At 47.5% G+C, this 21912-nt stretch overlaps 1 protein-coding gene across 1 annotated transcript in view; it reads right to left on the bottom strand.

The window, feature by feature from the left end:
• Window positions 1-20130, bottom strand: part of HSDL2 (hydroxysteroid dehydrogenase like 2) — a 53759-nt gene extending 33629 nt beyond the window's left edge. The window contains exons 1-4 of the mRNA XM_078867786.1: window positions 19751-20130; window positions 9762-9925; window positions 7252-7350; window positions 5778-5892 (exon numbers count right to left, since the gene is read on the bottom strand). Coding sequence (XP_078723912.1) covers window positions 5778-5892; window positions 7252-7350; window positions 9762-9925; window positions 19751-19767 — 395 coding nt within the window. The 5' untranslated portion in view covers window positions 19768-20130. The remainder of the gene's footprint in view (window positions 1-5777; window positions 5893-7251; window positions 7351-9761; window positions 9926-19750) is intronic.
• Between the last annotated feature and the right edge of the window lie 1782 nt (window positions 20131-21912).

The following is a 21912-nucleotide window of genomic DNA, read 5'->3' as shown; positions in this document are numbered from 1 at the left end:
CTACAAAAAAATCATCATCATCATCATCAGCCATCCACCACTAGACTAAGGCCTCCCAAATCGCTGCCACCTTCAAGGGTCCTGCAATGTGTAATTACCCACCAAGCACCTGATGTCATTCCGACATTTCTTCGAACGCCGTTTAGGACGCGTTCAATTCCTCGGCTGCCACTCCGTTGTCATTATCCTTAACCACAGCCCTCATCCCCTCCGGCATCACACTCTACCCAAGCCCACTCGCTTTTCTTAACGGCACGGATGATACCAATAGCTTGCGTATGTCCTCTATAGTGTTCCTCTCTTGCCCTCTCTAAATGTCATCCTAAGCGTGCATCTCTCCGTGCTTATTTGCGCACTCTTCCAAATTGTATACCATACGCTTCGTTTATGGCGCGTGTTTCTGAACCGTGTCATAGCAGGCAGTACGCACTGATTAAAACATTTCTTCTTGAGGCACAATGCTGGGTTACTTATCATGGTCGAGTTCAACTTGAGAAAGCACTCCCTCCAAACTGTTTATACATTTCGATTTAAAGCTTTCGTGACTGCAGGGATTCATCTTCTTGGTTCTTTCGGTAAAGTAACGTAGAAGGGAAGTAATAAAGTAATACAAATAAAACATAATAAAATAATTCTCACGACGTTTCGGCCACAACGCAAGCAGTCGTCCTGCTTGTGTTGTGGCCAAAACGTCGTGAGAATTATCTTATTATGTTTTATTTTATTATTTTATTATTTCCATTCTACGTGACTTTTCCGAAAGAACCAAGAAGATGTTTATACATTTCCTAAAGAAAAAAGGTGTTACATTCAACAAGTAAAAAAACACGGTAATTGCAAACAATTCAGACGTAGCCAGTCCCATGTGTAGAAACGAGGCACAGCGGTCCCCTGTGGCAGGCAAAGCTCCCGTGATGGTCTCCCTCCCACTGGGAGTCCACACTTTACAGCAGCCATTGCAGAGGGACACGGGTGGGAAATCACCCCGGCCACAATCGTCCCCTGCCTCCCTTGGGTACCTGCGCTCCCAAATGTCACTCTTACGAACCACTTGGCTGGAAAATGGTCAGGCTACGGTATATAGAGTATATAAAATGTAAAAAATTTAACACTGCACCAGTTGCTTGTTAACACTACTACTGCAAACTAAATCCACTCATACCCCCCCTCTACATTGCATATTATTAGAGTTCGAACTTTTAGTCGATTAAGTTATTTAAGAAAATCAATGTTAGAGTCAACTATGTACTTATTTTGTGGTCGATTACTCAGACCCCTTAATAAATGGTGGTTGCCCCCACTTCCTTGTTCCTGAAGGCAGGAAACCCCCGACAAACCACGCCCATCGTGACACCGCTGATGACGCCGACGAAGTTACCCAGCCCCGCCCATCACCTCCCATCCAGCGGCACATGTGGGAACAGAGGTGTGGATCTGATGATCGGCAGAGCGATCGATTTTTTAATCAGAAAGCCTGGCTCCACGTATAGTTAAAATTAATTCTCAAGACATTTTAAAAGTAATAATTGTAAGATTACATTTTCGACATCCGGCTTTCAGAGTTAACCAAGGTCCGTCCTATTTTGATTTGAAGCTTTCGTGACTGCAGGATTCCATACTCTTAGGTTATTTCGGAAAAGTCACATAGCTAGGAAAATAAATAAATAATATTTCACGACGTTTCGATCGCAACAACAAGCGACCGTCCTCAGGTGAGAGAGAGAAACATGCCTCTGTGACGAGGCATTATATAGAGGGGGAGCGTAAAGGGGCGAGAGGGTGGGGAACATGTCACATTTGTTTTCTCTCTCTCACCCAAGCCCTCTTTGAATTTCATCACCACCCTCTCGCCCCTTTACGGCCTCCCCCCCTCCGCCTCTATATAATGCCTCGTCACAGAGGCATGTTTCTCTCTCTCACCTGAGGACGGTCGCTTGTTGTTGGGATTGAAACGTAGTGATCTGTTATTTATTATTTCCTATCTTCGTGACTTTACCTAAAGAACCGAAGAGTATGTCTGTCCTCTTGTTTGTATATTTCCAAATGGAAGTGAAAGCAGTGGTGACCTGGGAGTAGAATAGCCCCGCAGGAGTGTGAATCACTCATCTGCACATAGAGTGCCATCTGGTGGGAGAGCTAATGTAACCAACCTTGTGATATATTCTCTGCGTCGTTCACTGCGGAAGCTGTGTCACTGCCGTCCGCTGAGCATTGCACGATATGAACGACTTGCATCTCATCTCAAACTCTGCAAAGGCCCCCCCAGTGGCAGCTGTCCCTGCGCTGCACACGGCGACTCAACACCTGCCCTGCCAATGGTCATTTGGCCGCTCAGTGGGCAGGCGATGGTGGCTGTGTTAATAATCCCTATTGAGTTTACTCAGCACTAGAATAAAGACCACCATCTGTCAATCACTCAAAGTTTCATCAACGTTTGTGCATTCAGAAAAAGAAAATGCATTTAGCGACATCACAATACTGTTATAAAGAAAGCAGCCATAGCTTGCCATTTATCAACACCTTGACAATAAAGTCAGTGCTGTGATACATAATCTGGTCTATGTCCCAAAGGACGATGTCATAGTACTCATCACCATCAGTCATGATGGATCCACTGCTGGATGAGGACCACCCCACGACATTCGTCATCCTTAACGGGCTCGTAATGCCATAATCTATCTGGCCCGTGCACCGGAGCCAATCTCATCGCTCCATCTCCGTGGTGGACATTCTCTGGGGACGCGTTCTCTCTGTTGGTCGCCATTCCCATCGAGTTGCCATCACTGCCCCCCTCCCCCCCCCCCCACGTGATGAGCCCCGGGCCAAGCCCAGACTTCACAGTCAGCATGGTGTCTCTAACCTCCGCTCTGCATTAAAAACCACACCAGCACTTGCCATGGATACGTAAAAAAACACACGTGGAAAACATGAGAAACCAAACGAATCCCTTGATCGAACGTTCACGTCATTGACCGCTGAGCTGATGAGGAGATGACGGATCTCGTGACCTCTCCTCAACCCGCCCCTACACGATTACCAACAAAAAAATTACAATTATTGACAAATCACTGCACAAGCCTCGCTTCTTCTTGTAGCTCCCCGAACGTAATTGTGCCGAAACCATTTTTCAAATGCGAATAAGCTGCATAACATGACTCGCTTGAACACAAAAGGTTGACATGCACATTTAAGATTCAAGGAGACTTTTGATGAGGCCATTTCCAGGAGCACGTATCACAATAGCTTCCCTTCTTCAACATCGCGTATCAATGCTGTTCAGGTCTCGTCACAGTCAAATGTGCAATGACCGAGGCAGACCCACAAGAATCTCAGAGAACACAAAGCAATATCTGGAGACGGATTACATCTCACTTGATATTGATCGTAAGCCATGGGTACAGTGGGTTGTGTGTGAAACCTTCCAGTACCCGACCGCGGAGTAATAATGCAGCTTCAGGCGATATACGCGCAGCACAGCGTGCCGGCAGGGACAACATTCGGGTAAAGAAAAGATTAATGTTAAAATGTAAATGTTTGTTCAGGTTTATTTTAATCCAACCTTTACCTATTATGAAGGGGTGATGACAACAGTGGTAGTGTTGTCTTTGGCCTGCACCCGTGCTATGTGATGTCTTGATGAGAGACACAGTTGATTTATTGAATACGACTCATGGAATAAATGGTGATCCATTTATAAATACCCCATTTATTTGACTTACTTTCTTCCCAACAGCTGACTGGCTCCGAATCTTAAAGAGGAACAGAGAAGAACCGTGCTATCGTATCGCAAATTCTGTGACGCAGGTTCTATTACAAAATGTAAAGACAAAGCCAAACGTGGTAACGGGACCGTGCTGCGTGTCCAAGATGCCGAGCTGCAAATGCAGGGCTTTCTACCGACGATGTTTAAAGAGTATCTGTAAACGGACCACCCCATGCACTTGTATTGTAATGACTGAAAGAAGCGTATGCGGCTGCAGGGATTCAAGGTTTCGTGTGAGCGCCGGGTCCGAGGTCTATAGTGCGTTCACAAGGTCCAAGTTCAACGTTGGTATCTGATGGCAGATTAGAGGCTTGATCAAATAAGCATGCAGTTTTGTGATGTGGCTGTTCTGATGGTTTCAAAAGATACAATGAAAGCCCACACAGGCCATCTACAACAGTGGAAGTCCACGGATCTGTCATCCCCTCTCCTACAAGTCCTGCTATCCAGAGGAACCCTGCTGCAGATTCATGTCCCGTCCCCCCCCCCACCCCCGTTACTCAATGAATTGAGAGTTAGTGAAGAGATCGGTAGCATACAGACACACTTGCTGTGACAGGGAATGCGATGACGTGGCCGTGGTGAGCATATGCACTGTGGGACATCCCCCAACTAAAAACAACGAGGGCAGACAACGATCTTGCTTACAAACATGACATCTTATCTCCTGAATAAGACCTCGGGGTTAGGCTGCTTAGATTATAAGAGCAAGATGGAGATGAAGATGATGATGATGTGGGCAACGGTATAGAAGGTGAGTCCATAGCAGCAGGGATATGTTTTGGATAAAAAAAACGATATTGTATTTTAAATTTTTGGGGCAAAATTTCAGACTTCATTTCATATTCTTGAATTTTGGATTCAAATGTATTAAATTGTAATAACTTGAATTGTCTGTAACGTAAATTTATTCATTAAAAAAATGTTGGTTATTTTAAAATAGAAATTGACCTTCCATTTCTATACCTCCATCAGAAATAACAATCGCAGGCTGCCACCCTTCAGAAAGGTAGGGGTGGGATGATTCACCCTCCCCCCCCTCCACTCCCTTCGCTTAGGCGCCAGGCTTACGCGCGCCCCAATGAGTGCTTCTTCATGAATTCCGCGCGTGTGTGTCGATGTCGTAGGGACGTGATCGCTGCTGGCTGTTGTCCATGTTGCTCTACGGGGGCACGATGATTTTGCGTGCACGTCGAGGTTTAGACAAAAGCAATCTAAAAGCATAAAAAGAGTTTGCAGCTGTGGAGTTGGTACTCATCGTCAGTTCATAAAGAGACTCATCAATGCATAGGACATTTCAAGTACCGATTTTCTCGTCGCACTTTCATTTCCCTCTTAAAAAGAATTACAATCACTACGAGGACCAAATTAACTTTCTTAAACACGATTTTCAGACGCGCCACAATCGAGCTTGCACAGCCAGCGCAGAGTAATCCTCTGGGCTGGCCTAAGAGCAGTGGCATTCATTAAGTCACGGCCGTTTAGCGGCATTCGTAGTAAAGCAGACACCCTGCACTACAGAGAGAGAACTGGGTGTGCTTCTTGCAGCCCCGGCTGTCTGTGTTCGCCCGGCACCGCCGCTTGTGATGGTGAAGGCTGCTTCTCATCTGACGTGCCCCGGTGGCTTTAGACTCTCTAGACAGAGTACAAATCAAACACTGCCTTACACGTTCACGCACGCCTAATGGCTTTTCTTTGTAGTGCGAGCCAAAGAAAACAATTTAAAAAGTTTGCACAACCACATTCTGTTCAATGGGACCACTTGGTCGCAATTTTGAACTGTAAACACGGCTGAGTTTACACCACCAACTGTGGCGAAGCTATCGATCTCAGTTACGGTATCGACACCGGAATTAGCGCAACAACGCGGGCGCAGGAAAGTCCAGTCGCTGAATCACCTTGAGACCAGGCACGCTCTCACATTTTCAATACAAACATTTAACTCACTCCCTGCACATGCAGGTATATAAACACCCATAGACAAAGCAAATATTAATTTGTGCGAATGTCTCACGTGAGATAAGTGCCCCGAAGGTTGATGCCCGTCATGAGGTCCACCTTCTTCATGGAGGTCTCGAGCGTGCCTGTCAGACTGATGGCACTTGCATTGTTCACCAGGATATCAATTCCTGTCCAACACAAAACCCAAGCAAACAAGACAAACAAACAAACAAAATAAATGCTTGGCCCATAGTTTGACAATCATCGCGCATCTCATAGATATGACATTATTTTTTAACAAAATATCATCGAATTTTCATGAGCATTGAAACTCTGGGAATTTAATGTTGGCAGTTGCTTCATCACGGTTTCATACATTTCACAAAAGCCACAATGGGAATTATGGATTAATATAAACTATCACTATATAGCAAATGCCGAGCAAAAAAAACAAGAAAAATACTGGTCCATTTGCGTTTTAATTTCCCAGGATCACTGTAATTCCCTTGTATGAACATTGAGTGCTATATACACACAGTGCTCGGGTGGGCAGACATCACACTGCTGTAGATGAATGCCATCTCATTCATGGGTCCCACTAAATAGCACACGTACTGCCGTCGTAACCAGGGGATGGCTAAATATGGCATGTTGCCATTTTATCTTGCAGCCTGGGGAAGTGCTGTGGTGTGTGCCTCTCTCTGTGAAGTGCATCTCGTCTCCCTGTGCTAAACAGCAGGCACTCACGCACACACACACGTGCAATGTAGTGCAAAGTTCATTTATACTTGTTAATATGTAGAGGCTGCCTGTCTCAAAGTTGCAAGGCTGGTCACAATTGGAACTAGCTGAGTTAACCCCGTGTTCAGGATTGACTCAGCACATCATCCATTTGGGGTCAACAAACTCATGGCCACTTGGTTGGGTCATCAACAGTGGTTGCTCTCTGCAGCGACTGGTCCTGCAACGGGCACGTCTAGTGCGATTCTCCGCTATAGGTGGCTATTGAGCTGAAACCCCAGTTGTAGATCACATTGTAAAATGTTCACATGAGGATCTAGAAGGATTGCCATGCATAGGGCACTGAAGTGCCTCAGCAACTCAAAGCATCTTACACCATGTCTCATCTCATCCATCCCGCTGCTCTGCTGCAGCCTAGCCAAGGGGACCTCCAGTGGCAGCTGCCCCTGTGCGGCACGAGGTGAATGCAGCACCGGCCTGCCAATCGGCATTCAATGTCAGTAGGAGGCAATCTTGCAACGTGGCTTTTCCGAAATAAGTCATTTATGAGTAATCAACTAAATTTGGACACTTTGGAATATGACGCCAGCGTACATGACCTAATCTCTTAAGAACAACACCACAAGGCATTTAATGTCAACTGTGAAGCAGACGACGCGTACGATTACGATGAGCACAGCCGCAGTATTAACTCGGGCGACCGCTGGGCTCGAACTGTGAACCTCTGCGGCAAGCGGCCACCCCTTGCACGCGTCGTCGCCCCGGAGTCTACACACAGAGCCTGCCGCCGGTGCAGCGGCGCATACCTCCAAACGTGTGCACGGCATTCTCCACGGCCGTAGCCACCTGCTGCTCGTCCCGCACGTCCACGATGCACGGCAGGGCCTTCCCTCCCGCCTCCTCAACTGAGGGGCAAACGCACAATGGCAGATGTCAACAGCAAGTCGGCAACAGCTCTATTCCGGCGAATTAACGTGACGGGATTGTCTGCATTGGGTTCCAGTGATCTTACTAATACACTGACAAGGAATAAAAATGATGCACACGTGTGGATTCTGTAAAGCTCTCTGACGTTAGCTCAATTTCATTACCTGATGAAACGTCTAAAAGTCTCAAGCCACCGGTGAGAAGGAGCGTTATTGATCAAAATGTATCAATATAATGGCAAGTGTAAACAACGTCTCTGCGAATGTGCCAATCTGGTTGGGTGGCGGAGGAATTAATAATAATAATTTTGGCAAAAAAACTACTGCCACACGTGGGCTAATCCGAAAAAAATATGGTTCAACAAGCAGAATTAATGTATGTATGTTGAACTTCTTTCGCACCGTACGTAGCCAACCGTGCTAATATTTGCCACCTCTAGTAGTACCAAATTTTGCTTTGGCACATAGACGATGAAATGAGTTATGGAGCTATGATCACAATGCATCATAAAATTATACTCTGATTGTAGATTTGCATGCAGACACTGTATGGCTTGTAATGCTGTAACATTCATTGCATTTAACAGACTTTGTTCCAAGAAAAGTACACATTCGGTCAATTTCGTGGTCTGAACACGTATACAGAATAAAAAAAAACATGTGAATCTCTGCAGGACACTACTCATGCCAACCATTTATGCGCGGAGACAAATTGCACATGGGGGTCACAGTGACTTGAAACGGAAGACAGCCTGTTCCCACTTCACATCCAATAATGTACAACGGTATAAGCAGTGCGGTGCCACCCATTCGTGTGGACCACTGCAAAGTTGCATAAGCAATGAGTAAGATTATCTACCAGCTTTAAAAACTGCTAAGATGCGACTGGAGCATGACTACGGTTAGAAGCCATGAGAGGCGTTTCGCGTGTCTCCTGGTGCTCAGCAGGGGTGCAGCGTGTTCACACAATCTGCTCAGTCAATCAGTGCTGTGGAATATCTAGATTTGAAGTTTTTGTGACTGCAGGGATCCATACTCTTTGGTTCTTTCGGTAAAGTCACGTAGGCATAAAATAAAATAAATTAAAGATGAATGGATATTCGGACCGCATTATCCGCAAAGCTGTTTCTCCAACCATGGAGAAACAACCCCCTGAGACACCGATTAAAACCATCAAGTTACCATACATAGCAGGCGTTACCAAAAATATTTCCAAAATCTTAAACAAACACAAGATCCAGGTCCGATTCATTACTGTACACAAAATCCGTTATCTAATCCCATCTGTGAAAGATATCATTCCTGACATGCAATATCCTGGAGTCTACAAACTAAGTTGCACCTGTGGTGATTGCTACATTTGGGAAACGAAACGTCATGTCTCGGACCGTATTCGCGAACACAAGGCAGATCTGAAACACGGCAGAACTAATTCCTCCGCCGTGGCTGACTATTGCTATAACGCTGTGGGCTCTCATGATATTGTTTTTTCTGAGACCAAGGTACTCTGCAAACCTTCGGGCTACTATAAAAGGTTCGTTCATGAAGCCTTCCAGATATATAAACATAGACATAACTTCAACTGGGAAGATGGATACAGATTGAGCAATCATTGGAAGGATGTTATTAACCTGGTAAAACCACAACTACTTTTGGCCTGCCCTCATATCCACATCTCCAGTTTCCAAACCCTCCCACTCCCAGCCCCGCCCACTTCCCTTCCTCGGCATTTTCTGCCGTGCTTGGAGTCTTACTTGTAGCATCCACTCCCCCTACCCCACACCCCCACCTTCCCTGTTTCTCCTCCCTGGCTCCTCCCCCCCTTCTCTTGCCTATATGGCCTCTTGTTGCAGCAGCCCCTTTTGCCCACTTCAGCAATTGTTTCTTGCTGTGGTTGTCCCACCTGATGACGGACGCTTGTGTTGCGCCCGAAACGTCGTGATTTAATTTATTTTATTTTATACCTACGTGACTTTACCGAAAGAACCAAAGAGTACGGTGCTGTGGACTCCCTGCCCCTCTTCAAGTCCAGTTTTGCCTCTCTCTCGCTCTACAAAATAAATATTCCCACCGTTGCTGTACGGGGTCTTGCAATACGGTCAAATTCAGATGCTATATACGAATCCAAATAGCATTGCATTGTACTCAATATCGTGCTTGACACTGAACAAAGCGTGCGACTAACTGATGAACGAGCCTGGTTCCGGTCCACTTCTGGCCTGTCACGGAGGCGAGACGAGAGACGTCACGAGCGGGGGACTGCTGGCGGTGCATTTGTGGCGGTGGTTCAGGGGCGCCGTTCTCAGGCCGACACCGCCACTGGCCGGCACACTTTTCACCGGCTGTGAAAGCGGAGCGAAGGCTAAGCAGGCGTAGTGCCCGGTACTCACTCTCTTTGGCCGCCGTGTAGATTGTCCCGGGCAGAGTGGGGTGCGCCGTCGCCGTCTTGGCGGCGATGACGATGTTGGCGCCATCGCGGGCGGCTTTCAGCGCGATCGCTTTGCCAATGCCGCGGCTGGCTCCGGTGATGAACAACGTGCACCCCGCGAGCTTCCTGCAAACAGCAACACGGGTCCCCTTCATTACCTCCGTACGGGGAACTATCACTGTGGTGTCACGGAGAGCACACTGGACTGGAATTCCAGAGGTCGCCGGTTCGACTCCGACTCCTGGCGTGGCAGTTGTAACAATGGGGCAAGTTTCTTCAATCCCCTGGGGCCTCTGTTCACGCAGCTGTACAAATGGGTGGTACACCCACAGGTGTTTAATCGACCAGTCGTGTGGGGCCAGGTAAAGTGTGGGTATGCGTACCTCTTCCAAGATGGCTGGTCAGCACGGAACAGCAGAGCAAATACTCTTTAGAGATTTCTTATGCCAGTAGTGGAGTGAGCAAGCAGTTGCATAGCTGCACCTTTGCCTCTTGTCGACCTCTCATTTGGTTTAATCAAACATGACGGTGCTTCAATCCTCAAGTGATCATCTGTTAGCAGCCCTCAGCCAGTGGTGGAAATTACACATTCTCATGCCAAGGGCCGTTAAACCCAGAGGACAACCACTGAGAATTCCTTGCAGTGTGGTAGCTGTGTTACTAACCCCCAATGGTGGGAAAAGGGATACATCAACTAACCAAGCTCTTTTAAAGCTGGCAACCCTGCAGTGTGAGCTGAGCTCTCTCACCACACAGCTACTCGCACCGACCTGTCCACATCGATGATGATGTTGTCATGTTAACAGAGGCTCTCAACAGCTCTACTAAGCTCCCCCTTCAGGGCCTTGGTAACTTTCTAAAGGGTGACAACAGCTATATGACTGCACGAACATGTGATATTTAATCGATTCAAGATTTAAATAGAAAATCATGCTCATGATACATGAATCAAATTATGAATGCGCAAGTTATGGGCAAATGAGGTGCTCAGGCATGAGGCACGAGAGAGTATGAGGGACAATAGAAACAAAGTCGTAAACACGACGCGATAAATAATTGATTCTTGAATCGAATCCGGACCCTAAACTGTGGCAGTTCATGAAATCACTGGAAAGTAGAGGCAGCACATGCCTAGAATGAATAAGAGCCTCCCAGTCACCTTGTGGAGTGCGAAAGAGCAGGGGAGTCAATGTTTTGTACTTCTACAAAGATTTACAAAACCCAGGCTGTTCACTCCGGGGGGCCAAGCCACAGTTACCTAAAGACGTCGGACTAATCAAACGCATGAGAACCCCTGGCTTACAGGATGGAAACACGGCTAACCTTATCTCTTAGCAATAAGTCCTACTAGCAACATATTCCTGATGGGGTACAGATACAATGTACTTACTTGAATTTAGTAGGGGTGGGGGGTTCAATGTGGATATAAAAAAAGAATTGCCATAAGCAAGGCAATGGGTTCTGAATTATGAAAAGGTCAGGATTATCCATCTCGACAGGTACAGACAGCACTCTGTGTGCTCGGCTCTACAGGGGCCATGAGGCTTTCCAAGCATGAGTTGTACAAATAGTTCTACATACTTGACCCAAAACTGCCCAGTTTTATATTCAAATAATTTGAGTAGCTTGCCATTTTCAAAAATGGAATTGCGTTAACTTCAATCGTTTCTGCTGGTGGCATGAACTTTGATTAAATGTGGCAATGATCAGGTGCAGCACCACAAGTGCCTGCCCACGCCATTACTGGCAGAACGGCATCCACAAGAGGGAGGTCAAGGGTGCTCCCTCTCGAGGGCCTTTGGCCTACACTTCCGTGCTAGCCACGCGCAACCTGCCAATCAACGCACTGTGGCGTGTCCATATGTATACCACTGGGTGAATAGATGTGGGAGATTTAACAAAACCAGGCCATTATTTCCACCGCCGCGCTGGGAGATGTTTAGCTCAGAGATGGAAACCCGAGCACTCTGCTTGGCTGAGCCAGGGCATATCGTCTGCATATGTCGGCGCTCTCAGGCCTCCATCCAGTTTGGTCAGAGGGCAACCCTGCTCCTCCTCCACAGCACAGTCTGCAGCTGTCCGCATTTGCAGTGTGGCCTGGAAGTCCGCTGAATGACCTCGTCCAGTGAGAAAACGGTTCAACAGAGCCCTTGCATGGCAAGGTTGCAGGGAGAAAGATGGCTGATGGGTGGTTGGTTGCATTGATGAGAAAATTATAATAACAAAACAGGTGATCACTGCAATTATGTCCTCCTCTCAAACCCACTGCAATTTATATCTCAAATAAAAATAATCCAGGACTTGTATGAGTAATAGCAAGCTTCCAAACCAGTCCATTAATGGAGCCTCCGAGGCTATAACCTTGAAACTGTAATCATGGTACTTTAGTAGGTATTCTGCTGCGATGTAATGGTTAGCGACCTGGACTTGCAATCCAGGTCACCGGTGCGACCGCCCGGGATGACAACACATTTAGTCGATCGGCAGATCCTGTGTGGCGGGATAAAGTGTGGGCACTCTCACCTCTTCCAAGTGCGGAAGAGTAGCTCCAGAATAGCTCTACAGAGAGTATCTTACCTAGTGCTGGTCCTTCTGCCAGCAGTGCCATGGGCATTACAGTGCAGGGCTGCACCTTCATTTGCATTGTATTAAGCTGCTGCCTTGCACGGGGATCGGCGCTCACCCCTCCCACGCATCGCTGGTCCAACAACCCCATTCCCCCTGGCAGGAGCTCACCCCCCCGCACCCACTTCACCACCCCTCTACGCTATCACTGCTGTTGAGCAGCCCAAGGTCAGCTCTGTAATAGTTATTGTAGTGCTCGTCTCGCCCTGAATCTGGAAAGCTGGATGGCAGATTTTGTAGTGATCAGTGTCGGGGCTCCGTGGTTATCGCGAAAACATCGGAAACGGTGCCGACAGGCGCAGACAAGAAAACTCCCGGCGCTTGCAATAAGTAGCCCACGGCTGCCCGACAAAACTCAACAGAGCACAGGGGGCCGTGATTCTACGCACCACTTGCAGCCTCATCTACTACCACCGTGAAACAAACAATGAGGCCGTAGTGCGGGCAATGGCCCTTCATAGCACATACATTGGGCTGTTGAGAAGGATCATGACATAGTCGATGTTTCAGGCAACGGCCTTCTTCATTGCACATACATCGTGCAAAGAAAAAAGGACATTGCCCAAAATGTTGCCTCATATTTTTTTCCTTTTAAGGTCACAGTGTTGTCGAGGGATGTGTTGAGTCTTTTTACAATCACCTGTGTTGTTTTAGTAACATGATTATCCATCTGGCCAGTAAAAGTATTTTGAAAAATAAACAGTGCCTAGTAAAGTTGACACTGCTGTAATTTATTAACAAGGACACAAAGAAGTAGACTAATTCAGCCTTGAGTAATGGGCTTATTTTGAAATTAATCACCCAACACTATTTGCATAAGTACCTTAAATGCACTAAATCAAACAATAACCCACTGCATATCTAATGATCTGTTTTCCCTACCTTGGGCAGTGTGCATTTCCTATGAAACTGCAGTGCAAATATTATGCAAGGATTTACACCACGTGACTACACTTTTTGTGCATTGTTCAATCTGGAATGAGCCTCTAGCAAAAGATTTATTTTCATAAACACCGCGAGGTAAAGTTTTAAACACAACAAGGAATGGGGCAGTGAGAGCTTCGTTTGAGGAATTACAGGCTGCATCCCTGTTGGAACCTTGTACTCATTCTCAGTAAGAAATACGAGGTGGTGATGACAGTGAGGTTTTCTTTTATCAAGCACACTGTGAGATTTGTTTTACCAAGCAATATAAGTTTACAACTAACATAATTCTCGAAGGTTAATAGATGTTATCCAGCTGGATATTTCATGTTATAAAGCATAATAATTGTAAGCTGGCTAACGTACACCTGCATGTACATTTCCATATCTGAATCCTCACCACTAATCTTACCACTATATGTTGTATGACTTGCATGAAAAATTTACTGTCGTGTGCTAATACTGGCAATTTGGTTGAAACTTCCCAGTAATATATGTGCAGTAGAACGCCTCTTATCCTGAACCCCATTATCTGGGACTCATTATCCACAGGAGTTGTTAGGTCTGCAAAAACCCCTATTACCCATGGCCCTATTTACTACTACAATGAGCCAAGAATGTCTGTGTCCCACGCGTGACGTCACTCCACGTCGACCAGCCCCCCTCATTAATACTCATGACCAGGTGACATCCACCACATGGACCCCCCCCCACCATTAATATTAATTAGCGGGTGACGTCACTCCACATGGGGGGGGGCGAGGCGCCTCCTCCCCCCTCCTCAGCGTCAACTTACAACCCTCACGTCACGCGATCTCCGTCACGCTGTTGATACATAGAAGTAAAAAGGACGTCGTGATGAACAAGGTATTATAACCTTCAAATGAAATAAATCTGTGTCACCGCGGCCTTACAAATTGCCCACGAATTGATGCAATGAACATCATGTCGCACTCTGCTTTTCACTTGCAAGTTTCAGATTTACTGAAATACACCCGTCCTTGGACGGGCAGAAGGCGAGTACATCATATTATCCGCGGTTTTCCCATCCTGCACTGTACAACAGCATTCCTATTATATGCAGTTTTTGTGGAAAAGTGGAGTCGTGGAACAAATTCATCACATTTTTAGCCACAAGTTATCCACAATTTGTTTAACATGGTGCTAAAATAAATTTCGACATTTAAAAACTAATTTTCGGCTAGAATTGGGTCACGCCATTAGTGAAATGGTGTTTAAATTCCTATTCAAATGCTAATGAATTGGAATTTAATCATTCTTTTTGAGGAAGTTTCAGCCAGGTAGTCATGCCAATGCACACAGACGAAGAGTGTTCAACCGCTTAGCAACTGCAAGAGCGGTGGAACGCTTCCAGATCAGCCAATGGTACCAGGGCAGATTTAAAAGTGTGCTGGAAGTGTCTGTTGCCCATGACATCTGAGAGTCAGTGAAAATATTGCACACAGATCACAAACACGGACTTTTAAATTCAGCAAGGGTTTTTTTTTACTATGCTGGATTAAATCCACAATTTTTACTTATCAATCGCTAAGAACCTGTAACAGGTCTCAGGACACAGGGAGAGATGTGTTACATGACTGGTGAACTCCAATCGGCAGTAAAGGCAAAATGAACAGCACAAACAAGATAAAAACATTAATACATGTAATATGTGCCAACTAAATCTAACCGTGAAAGTAGACGTTAGGTAGTCGGTCAAAAATTAAATGAAAAATCCAGTGAAAATGTAAAAATTAATAAAAGACGTGTGTTTGCGCATGCAGCCACGCTTGTCTTCATCATCATGTAACATTTTACTCTGGAGCTGCCTCCTCCAGGTGACAATAGCCATGCCGAGAGTGTGCATTGGTAACGCATGATAGTTTGGGGAGATGGCTGCCACAACTTCTGAGATTAACTCGTCTGAGGGCACTTGCTCAGCGTGGCACAATGTAAACATTCCCTGTCCTCCATCCTTCACTAAGCATATCTAACCCACCTCCTTCATATAAATCGGACAAAAAATGTTCTCCCCTGTAATGTCTTTCTATCGTTATGAGAAATTAGGGCTTTTGGGTGGCAGGGTGGAAACAGTGGTAACACTTGTGCCTCACAACAAGAAGGACCTGGGTTTGATTGCTGACATGGGCGCATATCTACGTGGAGTCTGTACGTTCTCCCTCCCTGCTCTGCATGGGGTTCCCTGGTTCCCTCCAATAGCTAAAAGCATGTCTTGGTTAGAGGCCAAACATCCCAACGCAGGACCATCTTTAAAGATTATTTAAGCTATGGAAGGAATTCAATATCATGATATACTAGTCTTTCGAGTTCAGAAATATATTTTAAATCATGCCAAGACTCAATTTAAGAAATGTGTGGCAGTAAGCGTGAGTACACTCACATTATTGTTCATTAAAGGCTACACACATTATCCCTACACCTGCTCACACAAAAAGTGGGAAAACTTGTGAATGTTGCATGAACTAAAAAACACTTGAAACAGTTTAATATACACTTACTAGTTTAAAATACATCAATAAACAAAAACGTAGATTACGCTTGGATTAATAAATGCAGATACAATTAAAACCACCCCCCTTCTCTATAAAAATAAAAACTGGAATGAGATCCACAATTGCACCTATGAGAGCTAAAAATAGAAGCACACGAGCCCAATCCTGCACAGAGGTCAGTGGAAACGCCGGGCGACGGGACACGTCTGACTTTGCACACAATGTCAAGGGCGTGCAGCGCCACAAGATCACCAGACGCCTCGTCACATCGCAGCTTTTCACTCCTCATCACAATATATATCTTTACCCTGCACAGAGAGGTGTCTATCTGCAGCGCCGCAGAATCATTGTAATTGACAACCATTCCATTCGTACATGGCCACTGCTGCCCACAAGGGGTGTATTGGTTGTGCGACGATGTACCTCCCCTCGGCGATTCAACGAACTGTCGCGATTTAGGGATAGACAGAGTTGATCCTTGACCAGGATTCAAACTCAAACCCTTCCAATCGTGAGTTCAGCGTGATAATCACAGCACTGGTCTCTTTACAAAGCCCAAATTTCCTCTTCGAGCGATTTTTCCCTATCCATATTTACCTATCTGACGCGGCCAAACATTTAAACCACAATGGAATACCATGATGTTAATTTTGATTAACTAGATATATTTAACATAGAACATTTATATATTGAAAAAAGACCAAAACATAAATGTGGGCAAATCGTAGTTGATCAACTACATAAGACTATTGTGTTGTTTAACAGGTCAAGTATTATTATAGTTTAAATTGAGTGGAATAGTTCAGTTTCTAGCTGAATTTGACTATTTAATCTAGACAACTGCTAGCCTCTGGTTATTCTATGGGTCTTTCGGTAAAGCCACGTAGATAGAAAAATAAGAAAAAATATCACGACGTTTCGATCGCAACACAAGCAATCGTCTCTCACCTGAAGACGATTGCTTATGTTGCGATCGAAACGTCGTGATATTTTTTATTATTTTTCTATCTACGTGGCTTTAACCGAAAGACCCATAGAATATGTATTCCTGCAGTCACGAAAGCTTTAAGTCAGGATTTAGCCTATGGTTGTTAATGCACTATCAGTGTAGAAATTATCGTTTTCAGAATGATTATTGCGTTAAAATATCATGGTATCAATCATTGTTGATCAGATGAGCATGTAGGAAGGTTCAAACAGCTGGGCACATTCGGGTATGTTTGGTCATTGTGGCAGCCATCACAGTGCACCAGTGAAAGGGATCACCTGTCATCTCGTTGTTTATTCTAACCAATACCAAGCCTGTGCCAGGCCAGGTGCACTTTGAGGCCACGTGAAGTGTCGAAGGCTCGCTGACAGGTCTCGGGACAGACCCAGGTGCCATGGGATGGCTGCCTGAGATGACTGGTAGATGCACCAGCTGTAAACCCTACTGTGCCAACTTGTTGTATTTTCGCCGCCCGGTGCTCCGCTCGTTGTTGTGAGCGTCGCTCCTCTGCCCTCCGTTGTTGCTGGAGGGCGACTGCCTCCAACTGCCCAGTAGCAGCGTCCTTCACGAGTCTCCTCCATAGAGGCCAATCTTGATACCACTGTTACCAGTCGTCAACAAGTCCACTCAGCTCCCCATCCTCTCAACCCGCATCAGTCCGTCTCTTCTCCAGCTCATATCATGCCCATTTAGCGCCCTCTATGCAGCCAAACAGAAGCTGCTTAGGCATGCGGTGGCTGGGCATGTGGGCTACATGACCCAGCCAATGCAGCCTTGCCTGCCAGAGGAGCTCACTGATGGGAATGTGTCCAGACCTTTAATGGATTTGTGAGCTCCTCACACAATCCAGCCTGGTTAAACCCAGGATGGATTGTAAGCATGCCAGCCTGAATGTGTCTTACTGGTGCAGATGTTCTATTAGTGGGGTCCACGTTTCACAAGCATAGACAAGGGAGGGCATGACTCTGGCCGAGGAGACCCGAAGCTTCGTGTGGAGCGACATACCAGGTGGCTTCCACACAGTATTGCGCAGCCGATGAAAAGATAAGGCTGCCCAGACTGATTCGGAGTGAGACCTCTTACTATCAAACCGGTGCTGGTCATAAGCATACTTCCCAGGTATGGGAAACTCTCCACTCTCTCCACAACTGCTCCATCACCAAGACACACACACACAAAGCTGGGACCTTTAATCCTTATTGTTAAACATTGCTACATGCGGCAAACAGATCATGTTTATCGCGTGTGATAACTGAAAATGCAAAAAAAACTAAATTAACAACCGTATACTAGCCCAGCACTACTTGCAGGTATTAAGATACATTTAATTTTGTTTGCCCAGGTGAGAATTTAAGAGACCAGGATAGCCTAATCTGCAAGAGTGATCCTGATCGCATCTTCAGGGCAACATCGCTCACCACAGCAGGTTTTACCACATGGCCTTGGCGTGGGTGGAATTGGCAATATTTATTTTAATATTTAAAAATATTTATATTTTCTTCAGGAATGTTCCACATTGAGCCATAAAAATCAAGTGTGACACAACAACAACACGGATAACAGGGGGCCTGACTGATAAAAGTGTTCACATTGCCAGTCTAGTACACGCATTTCTTTACTCACAGACCTTTCACCCACATCATCACTTATAATAGGTATATTCTACGATTCTATGCATGCATTTTGAGCTTAGAGAATGGAAATCAATAAATGAATTGAGGCATCGTGACAGCCCTATTAACAGCATTTCAAAATTGTCCCACGGTCCGTTTTAGTTCTACACAGTATCTAACAAATATGTCCCAAAACAAGATAAATCAACACAAAGTAGAAATAATAAATACTGGACATCATTAAATAAATCAAACACACGGGGCTAGAGACACGCTCCCTGCTATTGAATGAATGGGCGCAGGAAAGCATCGCCAAGTGGCTTGACCCTGAAACTCACAAGAATAAATATTCCCACAATGCAGTGTGTCAGCAACATCTTCGGGGCCGTCCATAAATGACGTCATGCGATTTTGGACGATTTTTTGACCCCCCCCCCAAAAAAAAAGAACATGCTTCAAATCGCTTTAAACGATTGTCATTGTAGTGCGTATTTAATGTGGCGCTGCACTCTGATGTTGTAGGAGAAAACATTTATTAAAAGTATATTTAATTAAGTAGAACGTGTTGTCTATATTTATTTAAAGTTGCGCATTTTGATGTGACGTCACATTTCTCCACCCCCCCCCATCACACATCGTCTGACCCCCCCCCCTAGGTGCGTGACGTCATTTATGGACGGCCCCTTATAACTTGACTTGGAATAAGTTTATTTAGCAATGCATATTTGTTTTATTGATGGGGGGTACATACGCCTATTGAAAAACTGCTTTCAGAACACATAAAGATCCGCATTCGAATCAGGCCCCATTGTGTAAAGTGCAATCACCAACTCTTATCCATCTCTATCGCCTCTCTTTATACCATCAACAGTGCCGCTGCCCAACACGTCGCATGTTATATTTTACTATTTTAAGGCACTGTCACTGACGAATGTGTCGAGTGGTTGTTGGCTGTGTGTCACTGCCAATGCAACATCACCAACTTGCTTGTTAGAGGTTGAAGTTTGAGACACGTGGAGGACAACACCGGAGTGCACGGCCCATCGGCGCACAGCTGACGGGACACAGACCGGCAACTATCGACTGACAGGACAGAGCTGGCCGCTGTCAGCGTGCGAGGCAGCCACCGCACGACTGTCAGCAGATGATCAACACGGCCGATGGTGTTAGAAAGACACACACAGGCCGGACTAGCACAACAGCTGATGGCGGTCAGGAGACAGGAGGAGGAGGAGACGCAATGGTCCACACGCATACACAGCCATGGACGAGAGGGCATCGCACTCACCTTGTGTTGGGCAGCATTGCGCAGGAGTGGAGGGAGTAAGGACTACGGAGACTTGTGAGTGGAGGAGTTATGGGACTCTGAGCCTCAAGAGACACACGCACACACTGCCTCTCCCCAGGGGTCGCAGACTCACTCCCCTATGTGGGTCAAAGGGCGAGGGGGGGGCGCTGTGTGTCACCGCGCTGAGGTGGCTACGAACGAGCGGCTGAGCGAGCTCGGCGCTCCTCGTGCGGCAAACTCCGCGCGCTGCAGGCGGCGTCTCTCTGCTGCTGCTGCGGCAGCTGCTGCTGCTGTCCCCGCGTCTTGACGAGAGCCGCGCACTGTGCACACGTGCAGCTCAGGGGCACGCACTGGAGGACGCGCCGCCGTGCGTGGTGACGTCAACGCAGCAGCACCGACACGAGGAGGCGCGGTACGTGATGACGTCAGGTCAGCGCTTGCATTCGGCTTTACGGTGCGTGATGACGTCAGGACATTAACTTCCGCCAAGGCACGCGCCGCTGTTGTCGTCACGCCGGAGCGTCTGCATGACGTCACCGCGCGGGCAATGCCGCTCCCTCGGTACGTGATGACGTTGGCGCGCCAAGCGTGCAGACGCAACTGTGCGCGGTGACGTCATAGTCGTACGCGACGACGGCATAGCCACACGTCATTGCGTTACTTTTGTGTGGGAATAGATGGAATCAAGAATGTCTTAGGTTTGCAGTTGTTGTTAACTAGTAAATGGTAAGCTGCCTCACAGGGACTTATTGAAAAACTGAATAGAGAAAGCTGGAAAGTCGGGCTTTAAATAAGTATTCCGTGGTTTGTTACGCAACACAAAGCAGTTGATGTGTGCAGGGGCAGTATTAAGGGCGGATCGAGATAAAATTAATGAACGAAAGAGGTGGACGAATGCAGGATCGAGTGATACTGGTAGGAACCACCTGGTGACACCAGCCCACAGGGGATTATTGTGTCCGTCCGTCGTGCATCCAAAAATGGGAGGGGTGGGGCTGGGTGGAGAGGGGAGGGTGGGGAGGGGCTGGGTGGCGAGGGTGGGGCTGGGTGAGGGGTGGGTGGGGAGGGGCTGGTCACCCCGTGGTGCCCTTATAAAACTCAACGTTTAACCTACTCACGCCGGCTTGTGCCCGCCTCACAGTCGGGCACATTTGTGGAATACACCACGCCGCCGTTGACCCTGGCCATTGACCGAGCAACCCAACGTTCCTACCAGCTCCCTCCGCAGGAGGAATGTGTTTTTTCGAAAACTGAACTTAAGAGTGAAAAGCAACACAAGTTGTGCGTCTGTCGTGTTCCACCGGAGCACACGATCAGCCCCCGTGACACTGACATCGGAAACCGACAAAATCTGACAACCGCAAAGTAGACACCAATCAGCTACAGCGCGCTGTGTGACCCCCCCCCCCACACGAGTCGCGCCGTGTGACAGTGACCCCCCCCCACGCGTGTCGCGCCGTGTGACCCCCCCACACGCGCGTGTGACAGTGTAATTGTGTTTTGTTGCTTCGCGGTTGCCGCTTCGCGCCTCCAGTCCCCGCCCGTGTCACTGGCGGCGCGCCCCTGACGGGCCCCGTGTGGCGCTGGGGGGTGGGGTAATGGGGGGAGGGGAGGGGGGTGGGGTAACGGGGGGAGGGGAGGGGGGTGGGGTAACGGGGGGAGGGGAGGGGGGTGGGGTAACGGGGGGAGGGGGTAACGGGGGGAGGAGGGATGAGGGGAGGGGGGTAACGGGGGGAGGGGAGGGGGGTGGGGTAATGGGGGGAGGGGAGGGGGGTGGGGTAACGGGGGGAGGGGGTAACGGGGGGAGGAGGGATGAGGGGAGGGGGGTAACGGGGGGAGGGGAGGGGGGTGGGGTAACGGGGGGAGGGGGTAACGGGGGGAGGAGGGATGAGGGGAGGGGGTAACGGGGGAGGGGGGTAACGGGGGGAGGGCGGTAACGGGGGGAGGGGGTAACGGGGGAAGGGGGGATGAGGGGAGGGGGTAACAGGGGGAGGGGGGATGAGGGGAGGGGGGTAACGGGGGGAGGAGGGGAGGGGGGTAACGGGGGGAGGAGGGATGAGGGGAGGGGGTAACGGGGGGAGGGGGTAACGGGGGGAGGGGGGATGAGGGGAGGGGGATAACGGGGGGATGAGGGGAGGGAGGTAACGGGGGGAGGAGGGGAG

This window comes from Lampetra fluviatilis, chromosome 24, assembly GCF_964198595.1.
Source record: "Lampetra fluviatilis chromosome 24, kcLamFluv1.1, whole genome shotgun sequence".
NCBI lineage: Eukaryota > Metazoa > Chordata > Hyperoartia > Petromyzontiformes > Petromyzontidae > Lampetra > Lampetra fluviatilis.
This window is presented reverse-complemented; position numbering and strand designations above follow the sequence as displayed.